This window comes from Petromyzon marinus, unplaced genomic scaffold (assembly GCF_048934315.1).
Source record: "Petromyzon marinus isolate PM22_M1 ecotype Great Lakes invasive population unplaced genomic scaffold, UKy_Petmar_22M1.pri1.0 PM_G_Scaffold_91, whole genome shotgun sequence".
NCBI classification, from domain to species: domain Eukaryota; kingdom Metazoa; phylum Chordata; class Hyperoartia; order Petromyzontiformes; family Petromyzontidae; genus Petromyzon; species Petromyzon marinus.
In genome coordinates, this window is record NW_027423048.1 from 205,633 (window position 1) to 224,516 (window position 18,884).

The 18,884-nt window shown below is 43.4% G+C and overlaps 1 protein-coding gene across 3 annotated transcripts in view; it reads right to left on the minus strand.

The window, feature by feature from the left end:
- Positions 1 to 18,658, minus strand: part of LOC142922064 (heterogeneous nuclear ribonucleoprotein L-like) — a 29,249-nt gene extending 10,591 nt beyond the window's left edge. For 2 of the 3 annotated variants that reach the window (XM_076063204.1, XM_076063202.1), the window contains exons 1-7: positions 18,561 to 18,658; positions 16,405 to 16,807; positions 14,440 to 14,558; positions 11,972 to 12,209; positions 11,492 to 11,577; positions 11,264 to 11,360; positions 9,371 to 9,440 (exon numbers count right to left, since the gene is read on the minus strand). In XM_076063204.1, the coding sequence (XP_075919319.1) occupies positions 9,371 to 9,440; positions 11,264 to 11,360; positions 11,492 to 11,577; positions 11,972 to 12,209; positions 14,440 to 14,558; positions 16,405 to 16,527 (733 nt within the window). In that variant the 5' untranslated portion in view covers positions 16,528 to 16,807; positions 18,561 to 18,658. The remainder of the gene's footprint in view (positions 1 to 9,370; positions 9,441 to 11,263; positions 11,361 to 11,491; positions 11,578 to 11,971; positions 12,210 to 14,439; positions 14,559 to 16,404; positions 16,808 to 18,560) is intronic. The other variant, XM_076063203.1, reaches the window with a different exon arrangement.
- Positions 18,659 to 18,884: the final 226 nt, after the last annotated feature.

Genomic DNA, 18,884 nt, shown 5'->3' on the forward strand with positions numbered 1-18,884 from the left:
TAGCATTGAAATGGCTGAATGATTAGCTTGTGACTGGTCACAGAAATAGCTATGTTAAAAGTTAAAGCATACACATCCGCAGAGGCACCCATTGTTAAAAGGAATTAGCATAGAATTTAGCATTGAAATAGCTAAGTTAAGGCATACACATCCGCAGAGGCACCCCTTGACAATGGGATTAGCATAGAATTTAGCATTGAAATGGCTGAGTGATTCGCTTGTAACTGCTACAGAAATAGTTACGTTGAAGTCAGAGCATACACATTCACCGAGGCACTTAGTACAAATCAAACAGGAGAATTTAGCATTGAAATAACTAGGCGAATTTAGCATTGAAATAACTGGGTGATTTGCTAGTGACTGGTCACAGAAATGACTACACATCTGAGCTATTCACAGTACTATATAGTGAACCAATAAAAACTAAAATATAAATTATCTTCATGTTATCAATAAACTCTATATTCTCCAATCAGCTAAGCTACCAACCATAAGTCGTTATATATCACAATGCTATATGGCGAAAAAATGGGTGGATTCTTACCCTCAAATTTCCGTACCACGGATAGCTACGGGCCCCGTTCAGACGGACGAGTTCGTCCATGGTCGGAACAGAGGAGGGGGAGAGAGACAGCTGCGAAGCCCTAGTATACTCCATGTTGTAAACCATACCATTAACCGTGGTGTGAGAGGTATTAAGAGGCAATGCTGGCGAAAGAGCTGCGGTCTGAAGGTCATCGTAAAATTACAATTAATTAAGAACAGAAATGATTTAACACATCTTTCCAGTGGTTACTAAGCCTGAATCCATCTTCTCGGTTGAAATTGTCTCTGTGCTTGTATATGTGAATGGCCTCATGAACGAATCTCTCATGGTAGCCAGTTGGTTTGCAAAGAACCTCCGTCTTGGAGAAGTCAATGTCATGTGAGCCCACTGAATTGTAACAGTGATCTGCCACGGCAGAGGAGTTCGTCTTACCGTGTTTCAAGTCTGCTTTATGTTCGCGGATGCGGTCCGAGATATGTCTTTTGGTTTCTCCAATGTAGCTACTACCACAGAGGCACTTTAGTTTGTAAACGCCCGGGTACTGTATGTCTGGAAGAGCATCTTTTACAGATGGAACTAAATCACGGATTTTGTGTACTGTGTTGAATCGGACCTGGATCTTGTGTTTATTCAGGATTTTGGAGATCTTTTTAGTGACCCCTGAAATGTAGGGTAAGGTGATGGTTTTGAGTGGCTCCACAAGAGGATCCTTCTTCATGACTGGAGTGATGGCTTTGCGGATTGTGTAGTCGGAGTAGCCATTAGCCCTGAGAGCCTGGTGTACGTGCTTGAGTTCACTGGTAATGTGTTCCTGGTCGGAAATGCATTGGGCTCTATGGTATAGAGTCTTGATGAGGCAGTTCTTCTGGGATGGATGGTGGTGGGAATCCGGTTTCAAGTAAGCATCTGTATGGGTAGCTTTCCTGTAGACAGAGTGGCTCATTGAACCATCATGTCTCCTTTTAATTAAGACATCCAGAAAGGGTAGTTTGCCATCTTTTTCGACCTCCATGGTAAATCTGATGGCTGGGTGTATGGAATTGATGTGGTCGCGGAATTGGTCTAGAGCAGGCTGGCCATGTGGCCAGATGACAAAGGTGTCATCAACGTACCTCTTCCATAAGGTCGGGCGTAGAGTGGCAGTCTGGATGGCGTCAATTTCAAATTTTTCCATGAATACGTTGGCTACAACCGGAGATAGGGGGGAGCCCATTGGGGTGCCCTCAGTTTGTTTGTAGAAAGTTCCATTCCAGGTGAAGTATGTGTTGGTTAAGCAATGTCTCACCAGGGGGGGTACATCAGTATGCAGTCCTTGATGAACCAGGTCTTCAATGATAGCGATGGTGTCAGGTACTGGGACTTTGGTGAACAAGGACACCACATCAAAACTGACAAGCAGGTCGTTTGGGGACAGGGAAATGTCTTTGATTGTCGATACCAGGTGAGTAGAATTTAGTACCGCAGAGGTGGTTTTTCCAGTGAAAGGTCGCAGTATATCAGCCAGAAAACGTGCCAGTTTGTAGGTGGGGGAGCTGATAGTAGAGACGATGGGACGAAGGGGTGTATCTTCTTTGTGTATCTTTGGAAGGCCATATAATCTTGGTGGTCTGGCAGCAGAGGGTTTCAACAAGAACTGTTTGTTCTCATCAATTAATGCTGTTGAATCAGAGATAATTTTGTTCGTTTTTGTGACCAGGCTGTTGGTGGGATCTCTTTTTATTTTTGTATAGCTGCCATCGTTGAGTAGTTCTTGAATTTTGTTGTTATATTCTGTTTTGTCCATGATGACAGTGGCATTGCCTTTGTCGGCTGAGAGAACGACAATATCATCCCTCTTTTTTAATTGAGATAATTCAAAACGTTCGTCTTTGCTGATGTTGCTAGGTGGCAACTTAGCGTTTTTGAGGGTTGCAGCGATTTCAGATCTTGCTACGTCTGCAGAGATGTGACTCAAGCCCTTGAGTGCAACGTCGACATGGGCAATGATATCATTAACCGGTAAGTGTCTCGGTGTGACAGCAAAGTTTAGACCTTTAGCTAAAACGGATTTCAGACCATCAGAAATGGAACTGTTACTGCGATTAATTACGACTTTGTTGACGTCTATCTTTTCGGTGTGTGGATCCGATTTTTTGCTGGAGAGGTGATTGAATTTGGAAATCAAATTGTCCCTACATTTGTTCGACATAGTGGCAGCCGAAGAGGTAGTCATTGTCTACATGTTCCCAATCCGATGTAGACATTGTTGCTGTCAATTTTAAGTGTGATTTGTAGAGTGTCTTGTCTAACTGATCGAGTTCGGTTCGTGTAAGTCTGATTTTTTCCGAGATAAGAGCGAAGCTAGTTCTAGCTAGAATTCGTTTTGCATTGAGAGAAGTTGCAACAGCAGAGGTTAGTGTAAATGCGGTTGGTATTACCTTAGAGTCGCGGCATCTCTTCAGAAAGGTGAGAGACTCGATTAGTTGAGCCTTCTTATCCCGAAGTCTGTTGAATGATCTTAAGGATGTGTGGAATCCCTCCCCGTAGAGGCGGTTAAATTTCGATTTAAAGCTTTCGTGACTGCAATGATTCATCTTCTTTGGTTCTTTCCAGTGGTTACTAAGCCTGAATCCATCTTCTCGATTGAAATTGTCTCTGTGCTTGTATATGTGAATGGCCTCATGAACGAATCTCTCATGGTAGCCAGTTGGTTTGCAAAGAACCTCCGTCTTGGAGAAGTCAATGTCATGTGAGCCCACTGAATTGTAACAGTGATCTGCCACGGCAGAGCAGTTCGTCTTACCGTATTTCAAGTCTGCTTTATGTTCGCGGATGCGGTCAACTAATCGAGTCACTCACCTTTCTGAAGAGATGCCGCGACTCTAAGGTAATACCAACCGCATTTACACTAACCTCTGCTGTTGCAACTTCTCTCAATGCAAAACGAATTCTAGCTAGAACTAGCTTCGCTCTTATCTCGGAAAAAATCAGACTTACACGCACCGAACTCGATCAGTTAGACAAGACACTCTACAAATCACACTTAAAATTGACAGCAACAATGTCTACATCGGATTGGGAACATGTAGACAATGACTACCTCTTCGGCTGCCACTATGTCGAACAAATGTAGGGACAATTTGATTTCCAAATTCAATCACCTCTCCAGCAAAAAATCGGATCCACACACCGAAAAGATAGACGTCAACAAAGTCGTAATTAATCGCAGTAACAGTTCCATTTCTGATGGTCTGAAATCCGTTTTAGCTAAAGGTCTAAACTTTGCTGTCACACCGAGACACTTACCGGTTAATGATATCATTGCCCATGTCGACGTTGCACTCAAGGGCTTGAGTCACATCTCTGCAGACGTAGCAAGATCTGAAATCGCTGCAACCCTCAAAAACGCTAAGTTGCCACCTAGCAACATCAGCAAAGACGAACGTTTTGAATTATCTCAATTAAAAAAGAGGGATGATATTGTCGTTCTCTCAGCCGACAAAGGCAATGCCACTGTCATCATGGACAAAACAGAATATAACAACAAAATTCAAGAACTACTCAACGATGGCAGCTATACAAAAATAAAAAGAGATCCCACCAACAGCCTGGTCACAAAAACGAACAAAATTATCTCTGATTCAACAGCATTAATTGATGAGAACAAACAGTTCTTGTTGAAACCCTCTGCTGCCAGACCACCAAGATTATATGGCCTTCCAAAGATACACAAAGAAGATACACCCCTTCGTCCCATCGTCTCTACTATCAGCTCCCCCACCTACAAACTGGCACGTTTTCTGGCTGATATACTGCGACCTTTCACTGGAAAAACCACCTCTGCGGTACTAAATTCTACTCACCTGGTATCGACAATCAAAGACATTTCCCTGTCCCCAAACGACCTGCTTGTCAGTTTTGATGTGGTGTCCTTGTTCACCAAAGTCCCAGTACCTGACACCATCGCTATCATTGAAGACCTGGTTCATCAAGGACTGCATACTGATGTACCCCCCCTGGTGAGACATTGCTTAACCAACACATACTTCACCTGGAATGGAACTTTCTACAAACAAACTGAGGGCACCCCAATGGGCTCCCCCCTATCTCCGGTTGTAGCCAACGTATTCATGGAAAAATTTGAAACTGACGCCATCCAGACTGCCACTCTACGCCCGACCTTATGGAAGAGGTACGTTGATGACACCTTTGTCATCTGGCCACATGGCCAGCCTGCTCTAGACCAATTCCGCGACCACATCAATTCCATACACCCAGCCATCAGATTTACCATGGAGGTCGAAAAAGATGGCAAACTACCCTTTCTGGATGTCTTAATTAAAAGGAGACATGATGGTTCAATGAGCCACTCTGTCTACAGGAAAGCTACCCATACAGATGCTTACTTGAAACCGGATTCCCACCACCATCCATCCCAGAAGAACTGCCTCATCAAGACTCTATACCAGGGGTCGGGAACCTATGGCTTGCGAGCCAGATGTGGCTCTTTTGATGATTGCATATGGCTCGCAGATAAAACAAAATATTCTCACTTGTTTTAATCCATCCATCGATTTTTCACTGCGCATGTCCTGTTCAGGGCTGCAGGAGCAATTGTCCATTATTTTAATTGGATGATACTGGCCTACGTTTGCCGTTGCTGGGTAAAACAGGTAAACGCCCCCTTTTGAATCAGTCTGAGACTGCGTCTGCTCGGTCATTAGCTCAAAGCTAACCCTTCGACGAAGAAGATGGCGAAAAGAAAAAAAGACGACGAGTATCGTACATTTCAGGACGAATGGACCGAAGAATTCGCCTTTGTGGAGAGAGCGGGTTCTGCGGTGTGTCTAATTTGCAATGACAAAATTACATCGTTGAAACGGTCGAATGTAAAGCGGAACTTCGGCACGCGCCACGCTACCTTTGCATCAAAATACCCTGCGGGAGACAGCAGAAAGAAAGCGTGCCAAGAGCTTCTGAGCAGGGTGCAAGCTAGCCAGCAGCAACTCCACGTATGGACCCGGCAAGGTGACTATAATTCGGCTAGCTTTGCTGGTTCTTTAGCAATAGTGAGGAATGGAAAACCATTCACAGATGGCGAGTATGCTAAAACGTTCATGCTGGATGTAGCCAATGAACTTTTTGATGATCTTCCGAACAAAGACAAGATAATCAAACGGATACAAGACATGCCTCTGTCGGCAAGAACTGTTCATGATCGTACCATCGTGATGGCAAACAAAGTGGAGGAAACGCAAGTGAAGGACATAAATGCAGCGCCGTTCTTTTCTCTGGCTTTGGATGAGTCAACAGACGTGAGCCATTTGTCGCAGTTCAGCGTGATTGCAAGATATGCTGTTGGTGACACACTGCGCGAAGAAAGTCTTGCTGTTCTGCCATTAAAAGGGTCTACAAGAGGTGAGGATTTATTCAAGTCTTTCATGGAGTTTGCTCAAGAAAAAAGTCTACCTATGGATAAACTTCTCTCAGTGTGTACTGATGGTGCTCCGTGTATGGTGGGGAAAAACAAAGGATTTGTGGCGCTTCTCCGTGAACATGAAAATAGACCCATCCTAAGTTTCCATTGCATTATACACCAGGAGGCACTTTGTGCTCAGATGTGTGACAGGCAGTTTGGCGAAGTGATGTCGCTGGTCATTCGTGTGATCAACTTTATTGTTGCCCGAGCCTTAAATGATCGCCAGTTTAAAACACTGCTGGATGAAGTTGTAAATAACTATCCTGGTCTGCTTTTGCACAGCAATGTGCGTTGGTTGTCAAGAGGGAAGGTGCTTAGCCGTTTTGCGGCTTGCCTGAACGAAATCCGGACTTTCCTTGAAATGAAAGGCGTCGGGCATCCTGAGCTAGCCGACACCGAGTGGCTCCTCAAGTTTTACTATCTCGTAGATCTGACTGAACATCTGAACCAGCTCAACGTGAAAATGCAAGGCATTGGAAATACAGTGTTATCCCTTCAACAAGCTGTATTTGCTTTTGAAAACAAGCTGGAGCTTTTCATCACGGATCTTGAAACAGGTCGTTTACTACATTTTGAAAAACTGAGCCAATTTAAAGATGCATGCACAGCAAGTGAGCCCATTCAAAACCTTGATCTCCACCAGCTAGCTGGCTGCACATCCAGTCTCCTACAGTCCTTCAAAGCACGCTTTGGAGAATTTCGTGAGCACACTCGTCTTTTTAAGTTCATCACCCATCCAAACGAGTGTTCACTGAACACAGCCGACCTGAATTACATCCCTGGTGTCTCCGTCAGAGATTTTGAAGCAGAAGTGGCTGACCTGAAGGCCTCAGACATGTGGGTGAATAAGTTCAAGTCACTGAATGAAGATTTGGAAAGAATCACACGACAGAAAGCGGAGTTGGCGAGCAAGCACATGTGGACAGAAATGAAAAAACTCCAACCCGAAGACCAGCTGATTCTCAAAACTTGGAACGCGCTTCCTGTCACATACCACACACTGCAGCGTGTGAGTATTGCTGTATTGACCATGTTTGGATCTACGTATGCATGTGAGAAGTCATTCTCACATCTTAAAAACATCAAGTCCAACCTACGATCACGTTTAACGGATGAAAGCCTCAACGCTTGCATGAAGCTTAACCTCACCAAGTACCAACCCGACTACAAGGTACCAACCCGACTACAAAGACATCAGCAAATCCATGCAGCACCAAAAGTCGCATTAATGGTGAGTGTTATAACAACATTATTTAAAAGAATAAATTCAGAGGCTTATTATACTGACATTTAGTTGAATTCACTTTTAAAATATATTATATGGCTCTCACTGAAATAAATTTCCAAATTTTTTGCTTTCATGGCTCTCTTAGTCAAAAAGGTTCCCGACCCCTGCTCTATACCATAGAGCCCAATGCATTTCCGACCAGGAACACATTACCAGTGAACTCAAGCACGTACACCAGGCTCTCAGGGCTAATGGCTACTCCGACTACACAATCCGCAAAGCCATCACTCCAGTCATGAAGAAGGATCCTCTTGTGGAGCCACTCAAAACCATCACCTTACCCTACATTGCAGGGGTCACTAAAAAGATCTCCAAAATCCTGAATAAACACAAGATCCAGGTCCGATTCAACACAGTACACAAAATCCATGATTTAGTTCCATCTGTAAAAGATGCTCTTCCAGACATACAGTACCCGGGCGTTTACAAACTAAAGTGCCTCTGTGGTAGTAGCTACATTGGAGAAACCAAAAGACATATCTCGGACCGCATCCGCGAACATAAAGCAGACTTGAAACACGGTAAGACGAACTCCTCTGCCGTGGCAGATCACTGTTACAATTCAGTGGGCTCACATGACATTGACTTCTCCAAGACGGAGGTTCTTTGCAAACCAACTGGCTACCATGAGAGATTCGTTCATGAGGCCATTCACATATACAAGCACAGAGACAATTTCAACCGAGAAGATGGATTCAGGCTTAGTAACCACTGGAAAGATGTGTTAAATCATTTCTGTTCTTAATTAATTGTAATTTTACGATGACCTTCAGACCGCAGCTCTTTCGCCAGCATTGCCTCTTAATACCTCTCACACCACGGTTAATGGTATGGTTTACAACATGGAGTATACTAGGGCTTCGCAGCTGTCTCTCTCCCCCTCCTCTGTTCCGACCATGGACGAACTCGTCCGTCTGAACGGGGCCCGTAGCTATCCGTGGTACGGAAATTTGAGGGTAAGAATCCACCCATTTTTTCGCCATATAGCATTGTGATATATAACGACTTATGGTTGGTAGCTTAGCTGATTGGAGAATATAGAGTTTATTGATAACATGAAGGTAATTTATATTTTAGTTTTTATTGGTTCACTATATAGTACTGTGAATAGCTCAGATGTGTAGTCATTTCTGTGACCAGTCACTAGCAAATCACCCAGTTATTTCAATGCTAAATTCGCCTAGTTATTTCAATGCTAAATTCTCCTGTTTGATTTGTACTAAGTGCCTCGGTGAATGTGTATGCTCTGACTTCAACGTAACTATTTCTGTAGCAGTTACAAGCGAATCACTCAGCCATTTCAATGCTAAATTCTATGCTAATCCCATTGTCAAGGGGTGCCTCTGCGGATGTGTATGCCTTAACTTAGCTATTTCAATGCTAAATTCTATGCTAATTCCTTTTAACAATGGGTGCCTCTGCGGATGTGTATGCTTTAACTTTTAACATAGCTATTTCTGTGACCAGTCACAAGCTAATCATTCAGCCATTTCAATGCTAAATTTTATGCTAATTCCTTTGTCAAGTCTCTTTGTTCCTCTCACACAGCTTAAAAGCCGTGATCTGAACGTGGCTCTCTCACTCCAGCGCTGTCCTACCAGACAGTCTCGCCCCCTTCACCTGATGAAGGCCGCTTGTGTTGTGGCCGAAACGTCGTGAGAATATTATTGTGTTATTTTATTTTATCAATTTATTATTTTATTCTCATTCTACGTGACTTTACCGAAAGAACCAAAGAAGACAAGTTCTGTAGATTGTAAACAGTACACCAATGTGCTTCAAGACAACCAAGTGTCTGCAGGTGTGACATTTTTCTGCAACCAAAATCTCAAGTGCAGAAGCTGCATTATCCTCTTGAGAACGCTCCAAACTTCCCCCTCTACTTGGCCACGGATCTTCAAGTATAACACGGCAAAGCCGGCTGCGTACAGAAATAGTCAATGCCTGTTTCATCACGCCGTGCACACCCCCCACCCCTTGCGTTAAAAACGTCACCCCCCCCCCCCCACACACCGAGGGCTCACCACCACCAGCTGTCGAGAGAGCGCGGCTCTGATATGCTCAATATTGGTCTTACCTTGCTTGAGGCCAGGGTTGGTGAAGTCCCAGGTCTCAGAGTCATTTTTAAACACATTCAGACGCGTCGCCTGTAAAGAGGACACAGCAGGGGGAAAAGATAAACATTATTCGTGGCCAGCATATAGGGCATAGATGCTCGGAAAAAAATTATATAACTTTAGAACCTTCTTTGGTTCTTTCGGTAAAGTCATCACGTAGAATGAGGATAAAATAATAAACTAAAACAATAAAAGTCTCACGACGTTTCGCCACAACACAAGTGGCCTTCTTCAGGTGAAAGGAAGAAACCTATATTCTTAGTTTTTTCGGTAAAGTCACGTTGAAGAGAAACAACAAAATAACAAAATATATATAAAACAATAAAAAATTCTCACGACGTTTCGACCATAACTCAAACGGTCATCATCAGGTGTGTCGGTTTGCATGCAAACCGACACACCTGATCATGCAAACCGACACACCTGATGATGACCGTTTGAGTTATGGTCGAAACGTCGTGAGAATTTTTTATTGTTTTATATATATTTTGTTATTTTGTTGTTTCTCTTCAACGTGACTTTACCGAAAAAACTAAGAATATGAATTACTGCAGTCACGAAAGTTTTAAATCAGGAAGAAACCTGTCGTCCCGACCTTGTGTTGTGGCCGAAACGTCGTGAGAATTTTATTGTGTTATTTTATTATTTTATTCTCATTCTACGTGGTGGTGACTTTACCTGAAAGAACCAAAGAAGATGAATCCTTGCAGTCACGAAAGCTTTAAATCGAAACTTTAGAACCATTTAAAATGTACAAGCATAATAATTATTAAGCAAGTCATTACCCCCGAGACAATTACGGCATGCAACTTGCGGTGAAACCGAGGTACTTAACGCAACCCTTCACCTCCTGGGAGATGAATGAATAAAAGCTGCCACATGTAGGAAGTCAACGGTAAGCTAAACTTTCGCGCCGTACGTAGCAAAAGCGTGCTTCTTCTTTGGTTTTGCAGTCACGAAAGCTTTAAATCGAAATAAAAGCGTGCTTATCGGAGTTGTGGGAAACAGTGGCCATTCTGCCACCGTTTTTTTTTTAAGATCACGTGTTGATTATCCCTCTTCGTTGGAACAAGCTCCCTTCGTGTTTGCAGATAAAAATTGCTAACCCTCGGTGGCCTATTTAAATTCCAAACTTGTTTAATTGCACATAAGTTTGGCATGCTTTGCCTAACTTGGTATTATTTATTCGCGGTGTTCCTCGTGTACTGTGAAGCGTTAGCCTTGATCGTATACCTCAAAAATGTTGAAGTGCCATAACCCCGTTATGAAAATGATGCATTCGTTATTACTGTTCTGTAATTTTATTTCCTGCTAACAATGTAACATCTCCCCTCAAGTACTCTGCAGGTCTCGCAAAGCAGCCTATGGCTGAATGTTAATCACCCGTCACCAAATAAAATTGAATTAAAAACCAACTCTACCCTTCCCACTGGATGCGAATTTTCCACTAACTGGCTCAGGGCACTGGCTCAGATGAGAACCACCCTCACGGTAATATCAATTAGGAAAAGTTTGACTTTAGACAACGGCAAGGATGACCGTCATGCACAATGGGTTGTTGTAGGTTGTGCGGCTGTGTGGTGGGCAGCTGTAAAACCCACTGGGTGCATTGTATTTCTATGCTGCCACAAAATATGCTACACTCCTTTACCCCGCACACAAGTCAAATAACCCCACAACAGGCGTCGAGTGCGGAAGCCCTCATCTGGCAATGAATTGCCGTGTGTATTCAGCATTATTTGCTCACCAAAGTGGTCAATTCAGAATATTAAATTAATCTTTGGTCTGCGGGTGAAAAAACCCAGGTTGTGGTGCACACACTTGTGAATGTACAAAGTATCGGTTGTACTTGCCCTCGCATAGTCCACTATAAGAGTACAGCAGCCCGAATAGATGTCTGCTCCATTCAGAGATGAGTTCGCTCTCTCGGCGCTCTCAACCGAAACAAACGTGGCCAAAAATTAAGGAAAACACGACCATTTCATTTTAAAAACAATACATTTAGCATCTCCAAAATAACACGTAAAATTACGTGAATGGCGGACATGTCGTTACGGTTATGCATCTCGTTGAAAGGATATTCCACAAAGGCCTGCAGGCCATTCTTCCTGAAGATCACAATGCGTTGCAGAGGCCCAAATGGTTTGCAAATGTTGTAAAGCACATCCTGCAGGACCACATGGAGCACACAAACGCAGCGAGGTGATTTTGCACGCATTACCAAGTAAATTTGAAAAGCTTTTTTTCCAGTGAATTTTTAAGATCGAGCCATACAGGACATCAACGCTTTCCAAAATCAACATTAGGTCTATATATATTTTTTTTATTCAATGCCATTGGTAGACTTCAAAGCACAAACAAAAAACACGACTTCAATTGCCTCAAATGAACCAAAGGATCGATGTAATTTCCTTAGCAAAGCCATTCACTGTAATCCAAAACGGACATAATTTCACTCGTAAAAATGAAACACACGTGTGTGTGCGCGCGTGTGCGCATGGCACACCCGACAAATTATTCACGAGTGAATGTCCAGCTGCTGTGAGCGTAACAATGCCCACCGTGGTGATGGGGTAGATGGGGTTGAGGATGGTGAAGAGCAGGACGTGGTTGCTGTTGCCGTTATCCCCCGGGACGCCAGGGCGCCAAAGCTTCTGGCTGGTAGAGAAGTTAAAATAGGCCGGCTGCCCGCACACGTAGACGGAGCCCGTGGACGAGTAGTCGACGCAGCTGCGGGAGCTCTCCGGGTCTTCAAACTCCACCAGCGCCTGCCGCGTCTTGGGCATCATCACCACGTAGCTGCACGGAGGGAGCGATTCAAACGAGTGCCGTTATTCAAAGATGTGGCCGACTTTAAAATGCGTGCCTGTTGTTGATGTTAAACACGAGGTTGGTCTGCTCCAAGTCACCTCATTTGATCTCAAGAAATGTTTCAATGCATGCAACGGAGTGGAGACTGGTTGGATGCAGGTTAGATGCCACGTCCCATTTCAGTTTGGCAGTGTAGTGCGTTGGAATTGAATGTACTGTAACAATATAATTAGATTTAGAATACATCTTGAGGGTAATGTAGTCTTCTTCTGTCGATGTATCACCTGATAAAGGAAGCCTCTTCAAACGTACATAAACAAGGTATGTGTGCACCATTTCAATACAAGATATTAATTTTTAACACGGTTACTAATCACATTTGAACGTGTGCCGCTTTTGTCAGACGGCACAACAAAAGCAGCAGCGGCACTTTAATTCGGAGGGAATTCGTGACTTGGAAAAATTGAAAAACAAACGGTTTTTTGTTTCGATTTAAAGCTTTCGTGACTGCAAGGATTAATCTTCTTTGGTTCTTTCGGTAAAGTCACCAACACGTAGAATGAGAATAAAATAATACAATAAAATAACACAATTCTCACGACGTTTCGGCCACAACACAAGTGGCCTTCATCAGGTGAAGGGACGAGACTGTCCCATTTCAGTTTGGCAGTCTCGTCCCTTCACCTGATGAAGGCCGCTTGTGTTGTAGCCCGAAACGTCGTGAGAATTTTATCGTGTTATTTTAAGTTTTATTAATTTATTATTTTATTCTCATTCTACGCGGTGGTGACTTTACCGAAAGAACCCCAAAGAAGATGAAGCAGTTTTTGTTTGGTCACTTCAGGCTGTAAAGGCCCCGAGTAAGCCACGCACGGCGTCGCCGATCACGCCGTGACGTGGGCAACACCGCGCCCTCTCGTCCACCGCCACACGCGGCCACGGCTTTTTATTTACGGAAGTGGTTCTTGAGCTTTAACCTGCAGCCTTGCCACCCCCCCTTTGGTTCTCAATATTTTTTTTTAAACGTACAATGTTTATTAATTTAGAGGTTTGATGGAACAAAGTAGCGGTGCTTACGTGCCCGTGCTCAATGTGTTTCGATGATTTACCTTGTTAAAAATAATCTGGCATGTCTTGCGCCCCCAGAAAGGGCATCTCCCACCCCGTGCTTAAGAACCATCGAGTATTTTCGTGTTATGCAATTTCTTGAGTTGTCGAAGCGAAAATCGGTAATATTCGAATTTCCAAGGTCCAAGTTCACTCCACGTCCGCAAACACCACCACCACAACAATAATAACAATAACAACAATAATAACAACAATAATAATAACAATAATAACACCAATAATAATAACAACTATAATAACAATAATCTTTGTTTTTTTCGGTAAAGTCACGTATAAATAAGAAATAATAAAATAACATAATAGCGTACGACGTTTCGGTTGCAACACAAGCAGCCATCATCAGGTACAGAAGAGCTAAATTTACGAGAGAGGGGAGACACATAACCTCAGATGTATATACAGACACCCAAGTAGGGGGGAACTAACACCGACACAATAGGGGACACAGAGAGAGAAGCATACCAAACAAACAAGAGTTTAGCAGAATTTGGAAACCAAATAAAGCAACACAGACGGTCGGTCAAAACACAATTAACGCAAAGCCTGGTTGATTACGTTATTTCAAAGATTGCTAAATTGCAAGTTAAGTATGAAATTTAAGATACAGATGGCACACACACACATAGACATTCAAGTAGAGCGGACCAGCACAGGTACAAGCACACAGTGAAGTCGCCTTAAATAGGCAGAGAAGGCAAGGCTGAGAGACAATGGGACATATTAGCATGAGAAGGCAAGGCTGAGAGACAATGGGACATTTTAGCATGAGGTATGCATAGAGCAAAGTGGAGCACGGCAGCAAACATTCGGAAGCACCAAGACCGACACACAGGCAGAGACAGCACAGAGAAACAAATCCAAGCACAGACACAAAGGCAGATACACAAGCAGAGACAACACACAGACAACACAAGACAACACAAAGACAGACACAAAGATACAGACCTTATACCTCCCCGTAGAGGCGGTTTAAACTTGGTTCAAAGCTTTCGTGACTGCAGGAATTAATCTTTGGTGTTTTCGGTAAACAACAATAATAATAATACAGCTTCCTTCCCCATGCGGGCAACGGTCACCACCGACTGGTCACCTGACTAGGCCAAAGTGCCGCACGGCCTCCACGAGGTCCGACTCGAGGGCTGTGTCCAAGAGTCCCCGCACGTGAACCACAGCCGACGGTGGGGGCTTGTGTGGGTCCTCAAACGTGTCCTGTGCACGTCGGCAAGGAAGCAAACTCAACACGACTATTGTGCAAAGCTGTTGTTTCCTCCTATACCGAGAAGACAGTTTTCAGTTTCATTTATTTGGTATAGCCCTGTGAGCCATTCGGCTCTTGAATCGGGTGCAACCGCAACAAACAAAAACATGAACAAGAAAAACATCTTACAGTGATTATTTGACTGTGCAAACAGAAAATCCAGGAAAAAACAGCAAAATAATCCTTGAAATAGCACCGTACACCAACGCTGTGTGCAAAAATCCCAGTGGGATCCAAGTCTAACAACAACAACCACAAGACAACTTAGATTAAGGCCATCAGTCTAACTCCATACTACAACAAAACAAACATGGCCAAACCATAAAACTTTTTCAAAATCACCAAAATAAAGCCACGGCTAACATCGCCGGCAAGTGATATCGGAGCAGATGCAGACACTTGCATTAAAGGGGTTTTTAAATCTGCATCCGTTTGGCAAAAAATGTCCATAGCTCAGTGCCATCATTTCAGTAATTGCTAAGAACGTTCGCGAGTTTAACTTTAAATCTAAACGGCCCTCGAGTTTCAAACTCTGGAACTCGCATCCCCCACCGCCAGGTGCGCTTTTGTAGACGCTGTAAAGTTTTATTATTCCGCAAAGTTTTTAATCACATTGGGGAGGGTCGAAGAGCTACCCCACGACGCCATCGCGTGGGACATTTAACACATCGGTATTTTAACTTAATTAGTATTTTAACTTTTGATTTAAAGCTTTCGTGACTGCAGGGATTAATATTCTTGGTTCTTCCGGTAAAGTCACCACGTAGAAGGGAAACAATAAAATAATAAAAATATAAAACAATACAATTCTCACGACGTTTTGACTGCAACACAAGAAGCAATCATCGTCAGGTGTGAAAACCACAGCAAGAAAATTTGAATAAAAGTGGCGTTTTTTTAACGTCAGCACCACGGAGAGCGATTTGAGAGTTTGTTCAGATGGACGAGTCCATCTATGTTCTGAAAAGAGGAGGGGGGAGACGAAAATAATGGATGCGGTCTGAAAGCCACCGTAAGCGTGAACAATTAAGACCCGAAATGGTTTATCAAATCCTTCCAATGATTGCTAAGCCAGAATCCATCTTCTCGGTTGAAATTGTCTCTGTGCTTGTATATGTGGATAGCCTCATGAACGAATCTCTCCTGGTAGGCAATGTTTTTATTCGTGGTCCGCCAGGAAGTGTCTGTGTCGTTGGCCTGACTGGATGTGCTTCACGTAATGTTGTTTCAGGTTTGTTGAATTCTCGTCTCTCATCTTTTGCTGTATTTACCTCCGTGATTTGTTCTTGACACCTGATGAAGATCGCTTGCGTTGTGATCGAAACGTCGTGATTGTTTTCTGTTTTAATATAATTTTATTGTATTTCTACATACGTGACTTTACCGAAAAAAACAATGAGTAATGTTTTTATTGTTTCATATTTTTTTATTATTTTAGTTCAGTGCAAAGAGAATACACACCCTTAGAAGAGAAAACGCCGTATAAAAAAATTACACTGGAAATAGCCCAAAGTGTTAACGAACACGAAATCCACGTTTACCAAAACGCGTTTTACTGAACGTAAGCAGAGCCTAGCGATGCTGTGGTCCGCGTGGTCCATCCCCAACACCAACAACGAGAAGCTCTTCGCAACGGCACTGGAATCTGCGAGTTACAAAGCTAAACAATCACGTTAAATAATATAAACACGGCTGGTGGTGGTGGTGGCACGTCGCCTGAGTGAAGCCTCTGGCCCAGGCCTCACAACGAGGCTCTGGGCGAGGAGTAAAATAAACATCTTCTCGTTATAAAAACACCTCGTCAAGTCGCTCGTCACTGACGCTCACCATCGCGCCCGCCTGGACGCGGTCGTTGCCTTCGCCATTGACTCCCAGGCGCTTGGCCGCGTGCCGGGCGGCGGAGGCGGCGGTGGTCAACATCGTCGTGATGGCGTGGAGCGCTGGAGGGAATCGATTCGCGATCCTGTCGCTAAAATCGACGACTGCGCGGATCGCCGAGCGTCAGCGGCAGCAGCGGGCGGCGGCGGCGGGGCGATTCCAACGCGTGACATCGATTCTCGGATCGATGTGTCCTCTGGCGATGTTCGCGCGGCTTGGTGTGACCCCACAGCCACTCGTCACGTGACGCCTCTCTCGGCCGACTGGGGCCGGCGACGGAGATTTGAAGCAGTCGTGGGCCTCCCCCTAGGTCGGACTCGGACTACAATTAAATTTGATTATATTTTTATAATATTAAATAAATAATAATAAAAATGATACATAAAAGTACTCAAATTTGATTATTGTAAAATCATTATAAATAAATAAAAATAACTTAAAAATAATCTAATTTGATTACTTTTAAATAAGAATAAATTAAAAAAAACAAATTTGATTATTTTTAAAATAAGCATAAATAAATAAAAATGTATAAACTAAAATAATGAAATGTAATTATTATTAAATAATAAACAAATATACATTATATGTTAAAATAATCAAATTGGATTATTAAATAATAATGAATAAATATGAAAATAATTGCCCAATTTCGATCACTTTTACATAATAAATAAAGGCAGAAATATTTAATTAATAATTTCGCCTTTCTTTATAACCTAATTTTAATATTTTAAAGTAATAATAAATAAAACTTACAAATAATCACATTTGATTATTTCAAATAATAAATATATAACATTTCGTTTAAAATTTAACTAAGCAAATTTGATTATATTTAAATAAGAATAAATAAATAAAAATAATCAAATTTGATTATTATATGAATTAAAAAAAGAGGGATTACATTGTCATCCTCTCAGCCGACAAGGTCAATGCCACTGTCATCGTGGATAAAATAGAATATAACAACAAAATTCAAGAATTACTCAATGATGGTAGCTATACAAAAATAAAAAGAGATCCCACCAACAGCCTCGTCATACAAACCAAAATCATTTCTGATTCAACCACATTAATTGATCAAACCAAACAGTTATCTTTGAAACCTTCTGCTGCCAGGCCACCAAGATTATACGGCTTACCAAAAATACATCAAGTAGATACACCCCTTTGTCCCTTCGTCTCTACTACAGTGAGGGAAAAAAGTATTTGATCCCCTGCTGATTTTGTATGTTTGCCCACTGACTCAACACCGCACCATAGACTCAACACTGCCCATAGACTCAACACTGCACCATAGACTCAACACTGCACCATAGACTCAACACTGCACCATAGACTCAACACTGCACCATAGACTCAACACTGCTACCCATAGACTCAACACTGCACCATAGACTCAACACTGCACCATAGACTCAACACTGTACCATAGACTCAGCACTGCACCATAGACTCAACACCGCACCATAGACTCAACACTGCACCATAGACTCAGCACTGCACCATAGACTCAACACCGCACCATAGACTCAACACTGCCCACTGACTCAACACTGCACCATAGACTCAACACCGCACCATAGACTCAACACTGCCCACTGACTCAACACTGCACCATAGACTCAACACCGCACCATAGACTCAACACTGCCCACTGACTCAACACTGCACCATAGACTCAACACCGCACCATAGACTCAACACTGCCCACTGACTCAAAACTGCACCATAGACTCAACACTGCACCATAGACTCAACACTGCACCATAGACTCAGCACTGTCCCATAGACTCAACACTACCCATAGGGGGATCCCTGCCTAGGGGGTGTGAGGGGTCAAGGAGATCCCTGCCTAGGGGGTGTGAGGGGTCAGGGGGATCCCTGCCTAGGGGTGTGAGGGGTCAAGGGGATCCCTGCCTAGGAGTGTGAGGGGTCAAGGGGATCCCTGCCTAGGGGTGTGAGGGGTCAAGGGGATCCCTGCCTAGGGGTGTGAGGGGTCAAGGGGATCCCTACCTAGGGGGTGTGAGGGGTCAAGGGGATCCCTGCCTAGGGGGTGTGAGGGGTTTTACCGGCACGAAGTTTTCGCCGAGGCTTCGCGGTCCGCCCCTCTAGGCCGCTGTAACTTTATTGACACCACGTGGTGGCTGTAACTTTATTGACACCACGTGGTGGCTGTAAACTTTACTGACACCACGTGGTGGCTGTAACTTTAGTGACACCACGCGGTTCCTGTAACTTTATTGACACCACGTGGTGTCTGTAACTTTATTGACACCACGTGTGTCACTATGTGTGTCGCTGTGTCACTGTTTGTGTACACTGTGTGTGTGTACACTGTGTGTCACTGTGTGTGTGTACACTGTGTGTGTGTACACTGTGTGTGTGTACTGTGT